The 20993-nt window shown below is 34.1% G+C and overlaps 1 protein-coding gene across 1 annotated transcript; it reads right to left on the bottom strand.

The window, feature by feature from the left end:
* Window positions 1-10864: 10864 nt before the first annotated feature.
* Window positions 10865-17747, bottom strand: LOC129220549 (uncharacterized). Its single transcript, XM_054854979.1, has 5 exons — window positions 17503-17747; window positions 17280-17384; window positions 14992-15104; window positions 13536-13698; window positions 10865-11106 (listed from the first exon to the last, which is right to left on the bottom strand). Exons 1-5 carry the CDS (start codon window positions 17657-17659, stop codon window positions 10949-10951), a joined length of 696 nt encoding a protein of 231 aa, XP_054710954.1. The 5' UTR covers window positions 17660-17747; the 3' UTR covers window positions 10865-10948.
* Window positions 17748-20993: the final 3246 nt, after the last annotated feature.

The raw sequence follows: 20993 nt of genomic DNA, 5'->3' as shown, positions 1-20993 counted from the left end.
AGATTTCGGATATTTAACATAATTGTGCAGAGTATGGTGTGGAAGTAAGATGTTTCAAGCAAACATTGTCATTGTCAATTTTGTTCCTATATAAAATTTAAGCTATGATGATTGAAAAATCAATATTGATTGTGTTATAGAAAGTTGATTGTGGTATGAAAGCTTAATCTGTAAATTTTCTAAGAAACAGACTAAATATAAAATACTATGTACGATATTCTTGTTCCGTACCCATAACAGTATGAATGATTTTTCTTTCATGAGAAGTTAATGTTTTAAGATCTCATGTTTCATGTGTATAAGTACTTTATTCACTTTATTCATATGTAACTTCAATTTGTGTTTACCTGTACACATTTCTATGTGACTCTCAATGTTTTATTGATTAAAGGCTTTAGAAAATTTATGCTGCTTTCAATGCAATATTTTGCCAAATAATGGATACAGTAAAACCTCTTTGAGTGGCCATCCCTCTTAAGAGCCTTTTTTGCTGCAGTTTTTTTAATCCATAGACATGTTAAAACAGTTCCAAGGCCACCCAACCTTTCTGAACGGCTGGCCAAGTGGGTGCATCCACCCCATTGTTCAGAAAAGTCTATACATTTCCTGTTTCTAATCTACAGCCTAAACAAGTTACACCAAATATGATTAATAACACATTGAAAAAAATGCAAATGAATTTCAATGGTTAAAGAAAAATAATGAATAAAGCCAGTGGCGCACATAAGAGAGGGGTCCCGGTGGTCTGAACCCTTCCCATAGGTCTTGCTTTTTCTCTTGATTGATTATGATTCTATGTACCTTGTACGTAGAATAATTTCAAACAAAGGTAACAATAATTTCAGTTCTAGTAAGTGAAGAAATGAAATTCTTATGTTAGATGATTTTTTTTTAATATTTGCACTTTTCCTATAAAGAGTTGCCTATAAGAAGCACAATGACGATTATCACACTTTGTCAACTTTGCCGGGTGACCCTTTCTTACCTTATTTTCGGCCCAATTTTTTTCTTTAAAGCATTTTATCAAGTACTTTACTATAGAATGGAATAAATTAACTAATTTAGATACATTTCAAACCAATTTACAGTTACTGTGAGGAGAAAATTCAAATTTCGAATGGTGTTTTGTTTTTTACGAATACCAGCCATTGTAAAGTAATAAGCACAATATTAAGGAATAAATATTTTTAAAAAATGAAAGCCAAATGACTTTTACGGATCAACACATTGCAAAAATAATTTTAAAAAACCGACATATGCTTATTTTAATCATGAATTTGTTCGAAAATATTTGAGTGTACAATGATTTTTGTGGCTTGTTATTTCTCTGTATCTTCGTTTTTTGCACCATTTTAAAAAGAAGATTTATCAATATTTTGAAAAAAACTACTGGGTGGCATTTAGAATGACGTAGGAATGATGTGAAAAATTTTTGGACTTATATTCGAATACAAATTTGTGTTATTTTGGTTTTACTAAAAAATTTCAAAGTGTATGAACACTTTTGGGAGCCACTGTTGTTAACAAGAGAAAGTGTTCAACATATTATTTTACACTAAAAACGTACATGATGGTGGAAACCTTGCCTTTTAGCAAATCATAAAACCAAGTCACATCTTATCTATGCATTATAACGCACGTATACATTTTTTCTAAATGTATGGGATATTTATTATGGGCAATTCCATGAAACTAGGGACATCACAGTAAAAAAAAAACTTCCTTACATCAGTAATTTTTTTCTTTCATATGAGGTAAAAAAAGACTATTTTCATAAAACTATGCGAAAAAAGTTATCAGCACATTTTTATCAGTTTTATAGGTAAATTTTGACAACACTTCTCAGTGCCCATGTGTCGTTGCATTAACGATTCTAAAAATTTCTCTTTTTTTTTTCACTTGGGAAATTAATTGCTATGTCTACAATCTTATTTTTTCTTGAAATGTGGTTTATCTAGGAAGAGATTAGACCAACAAAGAAACTTATAACTGTTATAATTGTCTTGTAGCAAACGTTTTTAAACTAGGGCTTATACTCTAATGTAACATCAGTCACAAAATTGTATAAAAGTTTGCATTGCTTAAACAGAAACAAAACCAAGTTTTTAAAATGTCATATTCTCTTCATTTATGATGATATCTTTAATATTAAACCCTTAAATATTTAGAAATAGTTGAATTTAATTATTTAAAATTTATTTCAAGTATGTAACATCAGTCACATTTCTGTTTTCGTTAATAAACCTCAACTAAATTGCACAAATAGCATTGACTGCTGCAGAAAAGCAAAAAAAGAGGCGGTATAAATTAAGAAATAAAGGAAAACAAGAAAATCACAAAAAGTAAAACAAAGTAGAAACTAAAAAGAGTGGATGATAAAAAATAAATAAAATAATTTTTTAAAAATCTAGCGTAATTACCATAGTTGGTTTAGAATAAAATTAAAAAGAGAAACTAGGTGAAGAAATAGAACAAGTATAGAACAAATTTAAAGTATTGAAGTCCCAGGTTTAAATTAGCAGCTGCATTGCTCCACTTTAAAATAATGAAACCTTGGTGAAATATGTCATTCAAAGCGCTCTTTGTTATATCTTCACAAAAAACAGCTGGTGTAAAAAAATTTCTGGCATGAAATTTGATAAACAGATACTCCTAGTTCTTCATGCAGTACGTTTGAATAAAAGTGCTATATTATCGATACAAAAATATTTCTAAGTGTCACAGCTTTATGCAAATTTCAGAGCTATCACCATCTGACTTGCAATCATGTTATAAAGAGTTATATTTGAGTGATACTTTTTTTTTTTTAAATTCAAAATCTGTATTATGTGTTTATCAACGACCCTTTTTTTTACAGTAAAGGAGGGAATCACTTCCAGCAGAACATGTTCCAAAATTTTTGACTGCAAATGAAGAACGGATTCTTGAAGAATATGAGAAACAATTGTAACACGAGAAGTCAGATGTATTGAAACTGAAATCTAGGAGTATTTAGTAACTGTCAAGATTCAAGCAGTAAAACATTGGTAATAGACTGTCAATGTGGATGAAATTTGTTATTCAAATGAGAAAGAACTTTATAAATGAACTTTTCTAGTATTTTAAATACAATTTTAAATGCTAATTTTATTTTCAAGGAGAAATAATTTATAATTACAGCAATTTATTGTAAACTAGTGTTCGCCCAGTGGTCGAAATTCGACCATATTCTAAATGAATATTTGAGAAACCTTGTATGAATTTAACAATTCCCAACATTTTTATTTCTACTTTTACTCTTGCTTACTGCATATCTGGAAACATACAATTTTTATACGTACACACAATAACAAAAGGTAATAATTTATTCCAATTTTGCTTTTTGTCTGTTAATCTCAAAATATATGGATGAAATAGATATTTCGGTTATAGAGTCGTTTCCGAAATTTTTAAAGTTTTTTCTGAAAGAGCAAGCTTAAAAACATGGGTTTTAACCATTTTTTAAATAACTTTTAAAATTTTAATATTTTTTAACAACTATTTTAATCGGTGCGCAGATTGAAATTCAGTTTTTACACTTCGGCACATGGCATCAAAAGGGATGAAATGCCATTCACTGATGCCATTAGTGCACAGCGCAAATTATCATAGTGTGGAAAGGCTGTTGACAGCAAGGCGTAAACATTTAGCACGGCAATGGAGTAGCGCGCCAAAACTGGCATTGTTAAAATCTGCAACATTTATACATACAAATTTTTCCTTAAGCCCGCATGCGGGCGGGGGGGGGGGGGGCTGAAAATATTTTCCGTCTTGAACACATCACCAAACTTGCACCCATGATTTATGTGTTACACAGTTTATAATATTTTTTATTGAAAGACTTGATGAAATTATGAAAGAAACATATCGTGAACCGAAGAATCTTTCTTTTCAATGTCATAATTGGAGAAGATGTTTGCTTTTTTTTTTTTTTTTGTGACCAGTTAAGTTTTTTACTTTTTGTAGAATGGCTTTTTATATCTGAAATTTCGATATCCACATTGATTAGGCATATCCAACTCATTTAATGTAAATATCATATTAGATTGATAAGTTGTTTTACACAATAATTCTTTAAATATGTGATCAAATATATATATATGATGATATAATAATAAAGAATATTTTTTCTTGTTGAAATTGAACTCTTTATTAGTATTACTCTTTAAACTACATTCTCACCACAGAATAGATATCAGTCTCAGACAAGTGTTAGATGAATTTGTCGCCCTACACTTCAGAAAAGAAAAAAAGTAATTGTTTGGTATAAATTTTTTTTTTTTCGGTTAAATTCCTGTTTAATGTTATTTCATTGAATAAAAAGTAGATCTTGCTTCTTTGAAAATAATGTGTATTCTTTTTTTCACTTTTTACAAAATGCATTATACACCCTATAACAAAAAAGTTGGAGCTCCAAAACAAAATTAGAAGGATGAAAGGGAATTTTGTATAGGTCAGGACAACATTCATGTGAGAGAGTTATTATAAAAATATAAGCAAAATAATCATTTATTGCTGAAAAATCACATCTGAATGGAGGCTTTACTTCACTGTTGTGCCACCCCTAGCTTGAATATTGAAGCATAACAGTCTCCTATGATGTCCAACGTTATCGCGTACCACAACTGCTGTAAAAGCCCCACCAATTCGATCTTTCTTGCAGGCTGTGTGTGACTGCGCATTGTCCTGTTAAAAAAATGGGAGCAGTGAGCTCCGCCATGAGTATCAACACATGCATTGATGCATTTCACAGATGTACCGATAGGCTGTCATAGTGTTGTGAATGAATATTGGGTTACCATGTTTCTTATGCAACAGCATCACCTCAGTTGCGGGTGCGATGTGTCGCTGAAAAGAAAGGCACTATTAGAGTGAATGAGACTCAAAGCTATCAGTCTAATTTCTTTCCTCTTCAAAACCCTGGAGAAAAAAACGATAAGTACATCAGGGACTCAGGGAGGGTGTTCTAAAAGCCAACCCTCTTTCTAAATGCCTGCATGCTTATCAACCTGGTAAGTGTACAGAGGCTGCACTCTTTGAACTGACAACAGCTCTGGAAAGTCCCCACTGAGACTATATAACTCCTTTGTACGCAGGGGAATTAATCCCATGTACATACCTGGGTTAAGAGTCTGCTAACTACCCGTCTGGTAAAAGCTAGCGTGTTGGATAAAACCTTGGTCTTGGTGGTGGGTAATTGCTGCGGCAGCCCACAGAGGGAGTTCTTTCTCTTCTCATTGGAGCTTGGGTTTGGATAAACTTCTGGAAAGAATTTGTAGCAAATATCTGCACTATATTAGCTATGCTAGGGTGCCCATCGGAGGGGCGGAGGTGTTTTTCTCATTTTGGGGGAGGGGGGGTCCGCCCTGGCTATGCAGATGACGTAACTTTTAAGAGACAAGTTCCGTGACAATGTTACAAATCTCTTGAGGACTGCCCTTAGGGTAAGTGAAAATTGGTGTAAAGAAGTGCGTCTTACAGCCAATCCGAATATGTGACTCGTTTGGTTCTCTTCTCTCTCTCACTCGGAAACGACTCAAAGACTTGCAGAAAATTGAGTTATTTCATTTTCCTCTTGCCTTGAGGTCAAGTTCCTATTTAGGTGTATCTTTTAACAGAACTTATTAGCCATGAATTAGCCCACCTACAAAAGGCCGCTTTTTTGGTCTTGTAGGAGTTCCAAATTTGGTGTTTATCGCCTAAAATCGCACATTAGGTTTACACTAGAGTATTTATTAAGGTAATTGGCTGGGGGCGTAAAACCTGTAATGGAACTGCTAACAGTAATCTCACCAGAATACTAAGGATACATGGCCATTGTAAGGAGCCACTCATTAATTACATAAGGATTTTGCCAATTTTTGACATCCACCCTTCTCCCATGTAAGGGTACGTAAGATTTTTCCCCTCCCCCCCTATTCGTACGAACCTTACATCACTGGAATCGAAATTAAAGTCACTATTACTAAATTAAAACGTTTCGTGCAAAGAAATATTTACTAAAAAGTTAGAATCTTGATCGATGTTTTTTCGAATTTTTTTGTACATGATGCGATACTAATTAAAATTAAACATGCCATACATAGTGCGATTCTTTTATTATATTTTTCATTACTCATTGTTTGTAAGACAAATAAAAAAAAAACACCTCATTCTAATACGTTTTTTACCTTCCAGAGGCAAATGAAAAATCATCCCTGTCAAACCACAAGACCTCGCAATTTTTTCCAACTCCACCTCGGACCCTTACGTAATTAATGAATGGCCCCTAATCACTAGTGTCATGAGAACAACTGAACAACTCCTTCACACACACACACACACACACATATATATATATATATATATATATATATATATATATATATATATATATATATATATATATATACACTGCTCGACATTCAAAATGCAAAACCAAGAAGGAGCGGTCAGAAAGTGAGGAAATTTGGAAAAAAGACAGAGACAGCAAGGAATAATAAATGATCTTATTTTTGAAAGATAGACAAAATACAGAGCGAGAGCGGCATCTGCTCAGTAAGATGTAGGACCACCGCAGAAAGCGATACACGAAGAAACACGTCTAGGCATAGAGTCAATAAGGGTGCGGATGGTATCCAGAGGGATGGCTCTCCATTCCCTTTCAACCATTTGCCACAGTTCGTCTTCTGAACGAGGCAGGGACAGAGTCTGCAAACGGCGTCCAATCACATCCCACACATGCTCGATTGGTGACAGGTCAGGAGAGTATGGTGGACCGGAAAGCATATGTGTGCCTCGGAGAGCATGTTGGCAGATGCGAGCACTGTGCAGTCGGGCGTTATCCTGCTGAGAAAGTGCATTAGGTAGCCCTTGAAGGTAAGGGATTGTCATCGGTCGCAGCACATTGTCCAAGTATCGTTGGGCTGTCATAGTGCCCTGAATACGAACTAGAGGTGATATGGAATTGTACGCAATTGCGCCCCAAACCATTATGACACGTTGTAGTGCGGTGGGACGTTCCACAGTTACTGCCAGATTATGCAACATTCACAATGCGTCCGCACATCCGTCACCGACGTATACTTTTCTCCCTAAAACCAGTTTTCGGCCGGCGTTGCTATGACAGCAAGCCGTATTGTGCGGGACCCGTCAACGTGCCTAGAAGCCAGATATGTGACGGCTCTGACGTCCGTCGAGTTGGGCGTCGCATTTCATTGGTCTCCACGAGATGAGCGCGCTCTCTCTATTGGGTGAGAGACTGACATGTGCCTTTTTCGCTTTCCGCAAAGTATGAATGCTTCTCTCTTTTCGGAAAACGTAAGTGTGTCCGCTTGACGTGGCGAACGTGATGTGCGGACGCTGTTTGAATGTTGCATGAGGGAGAAGCATTCATGCTTTGCGAACGCGAAAAAAGCACATGTCAGTCTCTCACCCAATAGAGAGAGCGTGCTAATCTCGTGGAGACCAATGAAATGTGACGCCCCTCTACGGACGTCAGAGCCGTCAGATATCTGGCTTCTGGTCCCGTCGACGGGTCCCGTACAATACGAATTGCTGTCATGGCAACGCCGCCCGAAAACTGGTTTTAGGGAGAAAAGCATACGTCCGTGACGGATGTGCGGACGCAGTGTGAATGTTGCATATGTTGTGGGGTCAATGGCAGTCTTCTTAGCGGACGCTGTGATTGCAGACCACGTGCGACAAAACGACGGGAAATGGTTCTGGTTGACACGGGAACATTCCTTGTAAACGCACCTGCTGCAGAATCGAGGAACAAGTTACTTGTGGGTCTGCTACAGCTTCTCAGTGGATGCGTCGATCCACGCGTTCTGACGTCACTCTGGCTGCCCCTGCACCCCTTAATCTTGCGACATTTCGTTGTTCCAACCATCTTCGGCACAGCCGATGCACCGTGCTCGCATCCATGTGGGTATCAGCTGCGATTTGACGTACGGACCAACCTTTCCTTCTCAGTCCGATCACCATACCCCTCGTAAAATCGTCTATCTACTGGAACTGCCTTCGTTGACGGTGGCCTTGCATTTTCTCGTGTTGCACGTATCCTCCAAGATAAAAATAAAATTTCTTCGATAATTCTCCAGTCAGAAATAACGACACGAACACGGACATACATACATATATACACACAGAAGTAGCCATTTATGTATAAAGACGTCCTGCTACACACACACACGCACAAAGCCCAAATGCGTTAAAAACCACTTGCAAGAAATTTTACTTCTTGATACTCAAGCAAGAAATGGCAACAAATTATATTGTTCAGTTTTTCCAGTTACATTTACTATAGTCGCTGCTTTTTACAATTGGAAGCATAATAGTCATTTTCTTCCATATTTTGACGAAAATAGTCACCCTAGTCGTCTTTGCCGTCAAAATAGTAGCCTTAGCGCAATTGGCATCTCTGCCCCCCCCCCATCTCTGATATTGCTGCACCCCCAGAATTTACAGCCTAAAACTGCCATTATCTTTTCTTTACCAGTAATAAAGCTGAAAGTCTCTCTGTCCGGATCTCTATCTGTCAAAATCTCTGTGACCGAGACCCACGTGATAACAGGCCAGACAACTCCTCTCCCCCCCGCTTCGTTACGCCACCAGTCGTCGATCTTTGAACTTGGCGCGAAACTTTGAAAGCAGTGCAGTTTGCAGGCACACAGTAGTGCTGCTTTCTCTGGTTGAAATAGATGAAATAGGAAATATGTAACTTCGGAATATATATATATATATATATATAAGTCTTGTAAGTGTCTGAGTGTCTGCTGAGTGAAAGGGAGTCAGCGATTTGCGCTACCGAACAACCTGCATGAGAAGAAAAAAATCGGGCGCCTCATGGAATAAATTTTAAAGTTCGGAGGTAAGTACTTTTCTCAGATAAATAAATTAACATTTTATGCTTCATGCAGTTAAGGTTACTTAACTTTTCCTCCATTACACAAACAATTGTCAGTTTCCTTTCTGATATCTTTGTCTGTAATTTGTAATTTCAGCATACTGCTTTAATATTTGAAACGGTTAACTTGCAACTTTTTATTTCTTTATTTTTTCAACCTTGTACACGCATTTATTCGAAATGGATTTTCCAAGCTGACAATATACATGTGTCAAAATTTTCCGCGAATATACTTGTTGCTATCAGAAGCAACGTAACTTGGTGTTGATATTCAGTTAATATGTAAACAAGTTTATTGAAACAGGCTTTTAACTGAACTAATCTTATATTTTCGGTTTCGATTAAATTGTTTCATACGCTAACATGTGTTATTTTGATCAAAAAACATTCCTTGATGAGCTTCCGTAGTTCTGAGGTAAGAAGATTAGCTTTGAACGCTGGAGGTGGTGGGTTCGATACTCAAACATTTTCCCCCAACTACGTCCCTGCAATGTTATTCAAACAAGCTGGTTCTGTGCGCAAATTTAAAAAAATGTTTTTTTTTTGCACTCCCCAACAACACAATGACATCCTTAGGGACTCCTGCGGATATCATCTTCAGGATAATCTGACATCCGCTGGCAGTCCAATAATGCTCCTACACCTGTCTTAACTTTGTCAAAAAGTACACTCCTGATGTCATCCACAAGACATCCTGCATCTGACACTTGTTGGATAATATTAAGACAATTCTAGGATGCACGGAAACACATCTTGGTCCGAAAACTAGCCTTAGGACGTCTTTCGGACAACTGTCATCCAAAATAGATCCTAAAGGTATCCAATAGTACAGTTTCTGGATGACAATTGATCCGAAAACTCTCCTACCAATACCTTAATACAGCTTCTGGATGATCCGGAAATGATCCTATTAGTATCTTATAATACGTTTTCTGGATGATCGATTTCATCCTTATCCAGAAACGATCTTAATGGTATCCTATAACACACTTTCTAGACGGCTCTTGATCCAGAAACGCTCCTACTGATATCTTTACAATAAAGCTTTCTGGATAGATAATCCAGAAACTTAACCTATACATGTCTTATAAGTCTCTGGATAATAGTTTTCATCCGAAAACTATCCTAGTTATCTTTTGATGGAGCCTCTTCATCTTTCTCATAATTTAAAAAAAAAATGCACAACCGCATACATAACACTTCAATGAATAAAACCAAACCATTTTTTTTTAAAGTTCTTGGCAAAATAGGGTTGAATTTGGATTAACTATATTTTTCATTTTACTAATTTTTATGTGTAGAAACACACTGAATTTTTACTTCCGGTGGAGAATCATCAGCGTAAAACCATGTAGATAACATAATCGATTTTTCTATTCAAATATAGCTTTTTAACATTTCAAAATTACTAGTGCACACGAGTAAAAAAAATAGAACTTGTTCAGTTAAAATCAATCGAAGACGAGTTTTAAACGGACTTCAGATCGAGTAAAGTTAAATAGCCTCCAACTTTCTTTCTCACTCACTATATTTCAACTGCACAATTTTGCCTTAGCAATACAAATAAAGAAAATTTGTACTCAAAACAAAACAGATTATATATATATTGAAAAAAAAATGAGTAGATTAGTATAAAAAAAATATCTTCCACATGTCTGAAATTTTTTTTTATCACTATGCCTGCCCACCATTCTAAAGATTTAAAATTTAAAAAAAAATGATTTTTTTTAAAAATAAATTTGCTGCTATTATAGCGAATGCATTTTTGAAATTTAAGAGTTATTTTCCCTCATTGCAACAAAGTTTCAGAAGATGAAATTCACTTAATGAAAAAGTATTTAAAAGTGCTCACTTTAAGTTGGGTGTAATCTTTAAATAGTGTGTAAACATTTACTTAAAAATGCTGATTCTTTTAATCATGAACCTTGTTTGAAAGAAAAGATAGAACGCAACAAGTACAGAAAATATTTTTTATTAAAACAATAGGTAACCAATCTAAAACAACAAGAGGGAGGGGCATCTTGCATTGGGGGGAGTAAATTAACAAGAGGGAGGGGCATCTTGCATTGGGGGGAGTTTTTTTTTGTACTGTCCGAACTTTCTGTAGTCGGCACGATCCTTTGCATGGCGTAGCCAATTTTTCATAACATTTTCCACATCTGCTCTTGTAGTTTGGCCACTTTCTTTAAGAACAGCTTCTAAAAAAAGAAATTGTACATTTATAATTCTAATAAATATGTTCTAAGTAAATCAGATAATAAACCAGGGGTTGGAGTGGCGATAAAATTTTAGGACAAATAACTTATAAGTCTTTTTTAAACTTAAACGTAACTTACAAGTTTGATTTTTGTATAGGATGATAAAACTTTTCAAATTTATTCTTGAAATCTACAATGAAATGCATTCAATTTTTTATTCTTCAACACAGTGACGCATTATGAAGTAGTAGTATTACAACATATCAATAGGATAAATGTATGTCCAATTGCTTCTTTGCTTGCCTTGTTTCATCAAAGCGAATAACAAAGAACGAAAAAATATCCTTAGTAAGGAGGGATTTAAAGTAAGGTGCAAGAGTCCAAAACTTATTATGCACTTAACTTTTATCAGATAATTTAATACTTTTTGCTGTCTCAGAATCAAAAATATCACTGTAAATTACAGATAAATCATGTAAAGATTAAAATGAATATATATGTATTCAAAAGTAAAACTAAGAAACCCTCCGCTTTTGACATTTTATTTTTGAGTAAATTTGGAATAAAAGCTTTGGATTGCTTCATCATAATAAATTTGTTTCCAGTAGAAGACCAAGAACAAGGAATTAAAAACGCAGCTTGATTTTTCAAGCTACTTGTCAACCTCTTATGTCTCACAACATCAGCATGGGACAATACCTGTGAAAACCCTTAATTATCAATATTAGAAAGATAATGTACAAACAGAACAAAAGGCTTTGAATTTATCTTTTTCTGCACGCCCCATATGCTGATCTTGCATCCATTTCTGACTGCTTCTTCAAACCACAAGGAAGAGAATTTCGTTTTCCCCCATGCCATTTTAATAAAACATTCCTATTTACATTTTTAAAGCTAAACGTTAGTGCCTATGTACAAGAAATATTCCAACTTCACTGAACAGAAACACAAAGCAAACTGACTCTTTGTAGCGTAAGAACAAACTAATGCTCAAACTGCACATAAGATAAGCACTATAAAAAAAAATTCCTTCCCACCTGGGGACAAATAATTTAAATTTGGTGAAAATAAATTTTTTGAACAAGTATCTATATTTGGGTTCTAACTCAACACATTGTATTTCAATTAGCTATGATACCTTTCACCCCCCCCCCCTCCTGCCCCTGGTTCACATATTTTTAAAAGGGGAAAAATCAAAAACATCACAACATAATGCTTAACCTTAAAACTCCTTCTCTGCAAAAGCACAACTTTTTAATTTCTTTATTATTTTATTTGCAAAATTTTGTTGCAGAAGAGAATGAATAAAACAAACAGCTTTTTATTGAGAATGTGTTTTGGTTAACTGCATGCTCCCCCCCCCCCGACCCCCCAGAAAAAAAGCAGCAGCAAACTTATTTCTTTTTTTAGAGAAAATTTCTTATAGTCTACAAAGTTTATTTTATTGTAAAATATAGGCATATTATGAAAAGTTCCATTTTTAGGTTAAATATTATTTTCCTGCGTAAATAGCAAATAAATAATGAAAACTTTAGGAATTTTTAGGACAACTCCTACCCCTCTAAATAAACAATTATACAGGATGCATGTCAGCGTAGGCGTAATAGAAACAGGGAGTTGAATGCCTAGTCTTCTGTGCATTATCACTTATATTTTTAATGCCTTCCAATAAGGAATAATAAATTCAAAATTAAAGGAATTTGAGCTAACTTTGTGTTTGTGTGAAAGAAAATTAGCAAATTCAGGAGTTGAAATATTATTCGCCCCCCCCCCAGCACTATTATTAACATTATTCAACACAAAGAAAAATGCAGCAGTAACGATCCCTCAAAACTATTGAAGTAATAAAGAACACAATACGCAATATAAAGGCACTTGTCACTTAAGACAATCATTCAAATTAAAACTGTACTATATTAAAAAAAAATCTACATTTATGGAGAAAATGCAGGCTAAAATGCTAATTAATTGAAAAAGTAATGCAGAGAGTTTTTATCATGCTTTTTTTTTTACAGGTAATTATAAAAAAAAAAAGAAAAAAGATGTCTCTGGAGTTAGTCTTGTAGTTTAAAACTCTGGAAGACCAGAAACATATCCATAAACTAACTGAAGTACTTGGGCCTGAGTAATTTTACAATACACAACTGAAATTTTGAATGATCCAGAGTTTAAGCCGTCTCAGTCTAACAGTAAGAAGCGCATGGAAAAAACAGACGCTCAAATTTGGAAGAGGGGCAATATTTTTTTATACACTAAATCTGTAAAATAAATTTGAGGAAAGTGATAGGGTAGCTTAATACACTTTAACACCTCACCGAATTGTTTTAATTTCAATCAAAGTGATAATGCTGGATCAGATAACAATTTATAGACAGAATTTATAGCAATGTTATGAAAATAAATCAACTATAAACTGAAAAACTACTAACCAATAACAAGGTCAGCGATTTTCAGACTCATAAATTTTCTTTTTCCTCCTTTGCTGCCAGTCCACGAAAACAGTTCTGCAGTTTCATCTGTGAATAAATGTTTCAGAATCCTCCTGGTATGATCCTGGAAGCAACTGCCCCCAAAATTCTTGCACTTGTTAAGCTGTAAAAAAGAGTACTTATATAAAAATGGCTTGTTTTAAGTAATGTGCAGAAATTAGAATTTCACAAATGCTGAGCAAACAGCTTTTTGTACTTGACACTTTAAACCAGAATTAATTCAACAATTAATAAAATGCTTATTAACAATATATTCTATCGGAAGTTACATTAGGTTACAAAAACTTGTTTTAAAATAACCTATATAAATATACTGCATTAAACATTCTTCAAATATGTCTAGCCTTGAAACATTTTGATTTTGAATTATATTTTATTTAATAGTTATAGGTACAATATTTCAGTTTTTTAAATAGATACATTAATCTGTCAACACATTTAACCTATTTTGTATTCATTGATCAAGATCAACAATAAACCAGACCTGTAAAACAAGCAGGTAATAATTGTCAACACATAAATTGAAGCTATATTTCAATGAATTTTTTTGTGAGTAAATCAAAACATGGGGAAGGCGTCCAGTCCATTAAGAGCACATCCACCCTATATTTACATTATAAATAATTAAAATAAAAAAATTTGTACCAGATTAGTGGATTAAAGTAAAACACTTTCTGGATTAATACTTGAAATGCATGTAGAGAATTACGACATGTTATATGCATTTAATGCTGAAACTCAACATACAGAGCAGATGAAGCTCCGGCTATTAGTTGACTGAAGCTTTTAACCATCTCTGGAAAAAATGACTCATTTTTTGAGCAGAATTCATATCAGAACTTCATATTTTACAAGAGATACTATGGAAATATTAAAAAAAAATATGCTTGATGATTCAAGATTTTACTATGAATATTCAAATTTAGAGGCTCTTAACAATCAATTATCTTCTAAAATTGAATACTAAATTTGAAACACAGTAAAACCAAAAGTGTGGATTTCCCCCCCCCCTCCCCCCGAAAAGCCCAGGCTTCCTTAATTCTGCTGCCCTTGTTCAAGACTATACATGTAAAGCTCAAAATAGCCTCTAACACTGCTCTTGCCTATGTATAACATTAGAAACACTTACTCGCAAAAATCGTTTTGAGTTTTGGATCTTTATGGAAGCCCCAAACAATCAATAATATTCCAAACACTTTCACAAGTAGAGTCAAATACATGTCATAATTGCAAGAAATAAAATAATCATGTTTAGTGGTATACAATAAAGTTTTACTTAATTTTTAGCTCAGATTTTGCTAACAAGTCTCCCAATAGCCAATTCCTTATCATGACCTATTTTTCCATGGTAGTGTATTGACAAATCATTATACTTTTGTCGAAAAATTAAGCTTACCAAGTAGTTTTTGTTGCTCTCTTCTTCTAGCAACCTCTCTAGATTTTGAACACCTTCAAAATCTTCCAGAGGAAGTTTAACATCTATGTTTGTCACAGCTACAGAAGATTGATCTGAAATACAAGATCATATAAAATTTACAAACAACCTAACTCATATGTGTGTGTGTGCATACACAGGGGTAGAAGTGACCGACTTGTCACATATAGGACATTTTCCGCAAAAAATATAGGACAAATATAGGACACATTATATGAATATTTTTGCTATGAAAAAAGAAATAATACATATCCTATATTATTTATTTATTCTTATCAATGATTTTGTTTTAAAAAAAAACCTCAAATAAAATTATTCCTTACATCTGAAATGACTTTCCTGTAGTTGAAAGAATAATTTTTGAAAAAAACAGTGTACTTTATAAACGAAATAATTAAATAAAATTTGAACAAAGAAAATTTTTATTTTTTCTTCCTCACTCATGATTCAAGTACTAATTCCACTGTTATTTGATTTTATATCTAAACTGAACCCTTTAACACTTGTGCTAAGAACAAACAGAGCTTGAGAAGGATCCTCTTGACGTTTTTCAGAGTCTTCTTTATGCTTGAATGTTTTAGCATGCTGCCTCAATTGCGAAAATCCACTATTGCTTATGGGCACTGAACAGTTGCAAAAATGGCAAAAAGCGGTAAAATTATCTTTTCCTTTAATTTACCATGCATCAAAATTTGTAGAATTAATGTGCTCCTGGTTCAACAACAAAAAACGGAAATATAGGAAATATACGACATTTTTCAAAAATATAGGAAATATAGGACGATTTTGATGCTTTTCTTGAAAATATAGGATATATAGGACTACTTCGACCCCTGCATACATTTAACTAGTAAAGCCAGAATTTATAAACACAAATGTGACGATCAGAAGCAAGCTCTGGGCCCAGGTAGGCCTGTTCTCATTAATTTATTAGTCACTAATGAAAATCAATGGCCCTTCTTTAAGCTATCTACCCCCTTGCTCATTACAGCCTCTTCCAATAAGCTGTTCCAATGCTACCCCACTAAAGGAACAATTTTTTTCTAATTTTAAGATGAGCCCAAAATTTTGATGGCTAAAACAATGACCTCGTCTAGCTTTCCGTTCAAAATTTAACCAATTAACATCTTTCATTTTGATAAATTTAAACAACTGAATCATGTCCCCTTTGACCCTCCTTTGTTCCAGGCTATACATGCTGCGCCTTTAAAGTTTAGAATCAATCTATGTTTAAAAGTCTTTTTACTAGCCTAGTAGAGAGCCTTTGAACATTTTCTTGAAAAGAAATTTCTTGAGGTATGGAAATTGAGCAGCATACTCCAAATGAACTCTGATTAAACCTCTATATAAAGACAGAAGAACCCTCATATGTTTGAAATAAATCTATTGATAAACACTAACATTCTATTAGCTTTGTTACTTGCCATATTGCAATCCTGCCCTAAACTTGAAGTAATGATCTACAACACCCAGATCAATAACATTTTCTGCCTGATTAATGACTGATACGCTTATTTTAATGACCTAAATGTAGCTGTTGGCATTTCTCCATTAACTGCCACCACTTATCTGCCCATGGGCGCCCATACACAAAATTTTAAGGGGGGGGGGGGGCTCAAACTTTCCCCATGGTTTAGCAGAACATTTTCCCCATGGAAACTGATTTCAGTACAGATTAGATATTAAAATTTGACATTTTTAATAACTTATTCATTAATAGCTGGAAAATATTTTTTTTTTTACATTTTTGCAAAGAAAAAAAGCACTAAAAGCAAGGAAGTTCATATTTCTAAGGGGGGAGGGCTTGAGCCCCCACTTGCCCCTCTATATGGGTGCCCTTGTATTTGCCTACTTATATGATCTAAATCCTCTTGCAGTTCTATTTGTTCATTTTTAACAAGCCCCATTACTTGACCTCCATTACATCAATAACAAAACATGTTTTCAGAAATATTTTCATGAATATCATTAATAAAAATACCTTCTGTATATATATATATATATATATATATATAACATGCAATTAATTGATCTGGATATCCACAGTTGGAACAAACATAACTAGTCAGGATTGTGAAGGCTACCTATATCTTAATTGCAGCATTATGACACCCCCAATCATAGTTCATTTCAAAAGTAAATGTTTAGCAGTTTTGTATTATATAAATAAATAATAAAGTACTACTTCTCTCAAATTAATTTATAGCATTATGATAGCACAAAATGGTAAAAATCTTAATGAAACTTACTCCTACTGTTGTTTGACTGCTCAACGAGCAAGTCCAATGTCGCTTTAATCTCTTTTACTTCCATCCTTAGCAGATGGAAACTCCTCAGCAGCTTCTGGAAAAGATCTGAAATAAATATTAATTATGAAAATAAATACTTAAATCAACAAAGTTTACTACGCAATCCAAATCAAATTTGAAAGGGATAAGACCATTTTGTATTGTTAAAATAAATTTTTCATACTTTGTTCACTGCTGGAGATCTGCATAGCAGGCGACTGATGAAGCGCATTCTGGCTTGTAGTTGGCGTTGCAGGAGCCATAACAAGTGGCGAACTTTGGCTTGAAGTCCGTGGCAGATGTACCGGTGCACCTGGTTGCACCGGTGCCTCGGGCAACATATTTACAATGTTTGAGGAGGGTCTTTTGGTGAGCAACTCATCATCCGATTCAGAGGACGAGTCGTGAGTTCTGGCCCACCTTTTCCTCTTTCCCCTGCCACACTGCTCTGAATCTGTAGTGGAGAAGTGACCTTCTCCACATCACTAGCGCCCTCAGCCTTTTTTATCTTTTTTCTGGCATGTTCAAAACTTTCTGAAAAAATAAAAATAAAATATGCTTACCCACAATGAGAAGTTTTTGATTCTTTGCACATAATTCAGAAACACTTTTGAGAAACTCAGAACTTTCTATTGGGATATTTTAAAATTTCAAGCTAATTTTCAAGGTTCACAGTGTGCTTTTGATTGATGGAAATGACCCCATTACTAGTTCACCGCTTTCTGATTTTGAAGTTATTTCATTCACTGAAAACTAACCCTATCAAAAATATTTGCATCAATGTGATAGTAGACAGTCAACTATCATTATTTTGATGCTTTGTACATTTAACTGCCCAATATAAAAAGCATTCTCTGTTGACTACTCATTTCATTATGCTTTGTTTTATTTTGAAAAGTTGACATGTAATATTTTCAGTAGTACCAAGACTTAGCTCGATAAACATAGTAGTTAAAATTCAAGGGATCAAAATATATAAAATTTTAGGAGTTTGAATTTTGCAACTAAGCATTAATCTGTCAGGTCGGCGAGAGCTAAGACCCAGCACATTTTCCCTAAAAGATGACACTTTCCCTAATAGATTCCAAGCACGCCCCCCCCCCCCCCCAAGTTTCCGACTAGGCAGTCCAGGGCTCTTGTGGGCCCTGCAGTTACCCAGGGTGGCGACAGGAACTGTGAAGAAAAGTTCCCTGACTTTTCCCTGATTAAGTTCACCAAATTTCCCTGATTTACGTTACCAACGATAATGGTTTTCTTTCTTGGTTCTACTTGAAATCCATTGTATGTTTGCATCAAATGCAGTATTTTAAGCGTTTTAAGTTGTGTAAAGTTGTTGAACTAAAAATATATTTTGAAAAGATGCTACTTTTTTAATAAAATGGTTAAAAAAAACCATACCAAGTCAATTTTTTTGGAAAAAAAAACCCCCTACAAAACAGTATATTAAATTTTTCTACATGGAAAGATAATAGAAAATTTATAAAAAAAATTTTACTTCCAGAAAACACTTAGCATAAGAATTTTAAGAAACCATTAAAATCACTCTTAAAAACATATGTGTATTTACGATAAAACTCAAAAGTAATTGAAATTATTTTGAACAAAATTTTCAAACAGTATAATAATTGTTGCAAGAATAACAAGTAATAGTGAACAAATAGAAGTAATGTAGTTATTCTTATATAACTAATTGACATATTTATGTAAAACAGATGAAACCATTTGACATCCATTCATAGGAAGCTTTTCTCTAATCAAAAACATATGTTTTAATGAATGAATACAGCATTTTAACAATAAAAAAAATAAAGATATTTACTTAAGTACACAAGTTAACTCTATTTCAAATGATTTAAGTATGTAACGAAAAAAAAACTTAGATTATTTTTGTAACAAACAACTTTGAAATGCAAGAAAAGAAACAGAAAAAAAAAATCAATTAGTTAATTTAAAAATATATAAAAGAAGAATACAACTAGATTATGAAACAAAAGAATCATTTAAGCCTGAAGAAAAGAAAACCTTTATAATCTGAGGCGATAACAAATAGTATAACGGCAAAAAACTAAGTTTTTTTATTGAAAGTTCAATTTTAGCAATTGAATTAAAAACGCGAAGAAGTAATAACTTTTAAGCTTTTATAAGTATTAATTCAAAAACCAAAGATTTCTTCTTCAAATTGTGATTACAGTATGCTAATTATTTCGAGATAATGGAATAAAGGAAAAGGAGCTAAGGCATTAATGAAGGCTTCCTCTTTGCCTGTATGGTTATTTATTTTACGTAGCATTGAAAGCGTGGAAGGAAATTTCAAGCTAGGTAAAATAAACACAGAAGCAATCTTAGGAAGTTCATCCTGTGGTTAATACGTAAGATTCAATACTTTGACATTGAGGAAAAAAGATGCACAAATATGCGGCAGTGTATAATCGCATTTCATTAATTTTACTTTTTTTTTCAACAGAATTGGCGGAAAATGCGTAGGGAATTAGAGTACTTAATTTTATAAAGCAAAAAAAAAATTTTTTTTACTTCATAAAATCAATTTTCCCTGATTTTTTGTTATTTTTTCGAAATTCCCTGATATTTCCCTGATTAAAAAAGTTCCCTGACTTTTCCCTGATCTCCCTGATCTGTCGCCACCCTGTTACCAAGAGAGAAAAGTCTCTCAGTTACTGAATCCCAATATCGTCATAAATTGTGACCTGCCCCATCACTACCCTTGCAATAAAGGGAAACTCTATCATCGATAGGCAACCGAAACGAAACACTGATCTACTTTCCAAGTTGCATGAAAACTAAGATCAATCTTGGGGGGGGGGGGGGGGGGGGGGGGGGGTTGACCCTCCCCCACTTTGCACGATGGGTCCTGTTAAATGCCGAAAAAAAAAATGTTATCTTCTTCAAAATTTTAAAAAGTTGCACCAAGTTTTCTCTGTAAATCCATGGTAATTTTTGTGGACCTTTGTCAAGAACAAAAGGCAAAATTCCTCAAAAATTTAAAAAATGTGACCTTTCAGAGACAATCTTTTTTTTTTTTTTAAACTGTCCAAGTCTGATTTAACAAACTTTTCGGGCTTTTCTATTATTATTTAGCGATTTCTATAAATGCAGCATAAAGAAAACAAAGCTTTTAAAGATTAATATTTCAAAAAAAAAAAAAAAAAAAAAAAAAACTGCATTATATTGACAACTTTTGAACGTAGATTCAATAGCCAAAAAGAAGACATTTCTAAATTATGTTGCGATAAATTTACTGAAGTTTCCGCAGTTAAAAAGGTGTACCCTTGTTATAACGAAATCATTTCAGATCAAAACTTGAAATTGAAGCAAAAATGCCCTCATCTCATTTCTCTACAATGGTTTTGTTTGCTTTTCTGATTCCTTTGTGTTGTCAATGCCTGAAGGCACTTGAGGGGTGTATTTCGAACAATGAAAGACATTCCTCACTGACTCCTCTGATGAATACTATCTTCCCCCTTCCACACAAACTTCTGGTTCAGCGGTCCCCTATTCTGGATGTCACATAAATCCTGTCAGTTGTAAATCTAGTTTGTGGCTAAAACGTACAACTGAGCAGGATGCTTTCGTCACAACCAGGGTGCAACATTTTGTGCTATCTATTGGGTAAAGGGAGTTTTTTTCCTACACAGAAACACCCTTAAATATACAGAG

The sequence above is a fragment of the Uloborus diversus genome, chromosome 4 (assembly GCF_026930045.1).
Source record: "Uloborus diversus isolate 005 chromosome 4, Udiv.v.3.1, whole genome shotgun sequence".
Taxonomy (NCBI): Eukaryota; Metazoa; Arthropoda; class Arachnida; order Araneae; family Uloboridae; genus Uloborus; species Uloborus diversus.
This window is presented reverse-complemented; position numbering and strand designations above follow the sequence as displayed.

Bases quoted from the DNA above. Each gene is read 5' to 3' on its own strand.
- LOC129220549 (XM_054854979.1), bottom strand. From the start codon at position 17,659: ATGTTGCCCGAGGCACCGGTGCAACCAGGTGCACCGGTACATCTGCCA. The intron at 15,105-17,279 runs GTAAGTTTCATT...CTTGTATTTCAG, and splicing joins GCAGTCAAACAACAGTAGGA to ATCAATCTTCTGTAGCTGTG. The intron at 13,699-14,991 runs GTAAGCTTAATT...TCTTTTTTACAG, and splicing joins AGAGCAACAAAAACTACTTG to CTTAACAAGTGCAAGAATTT.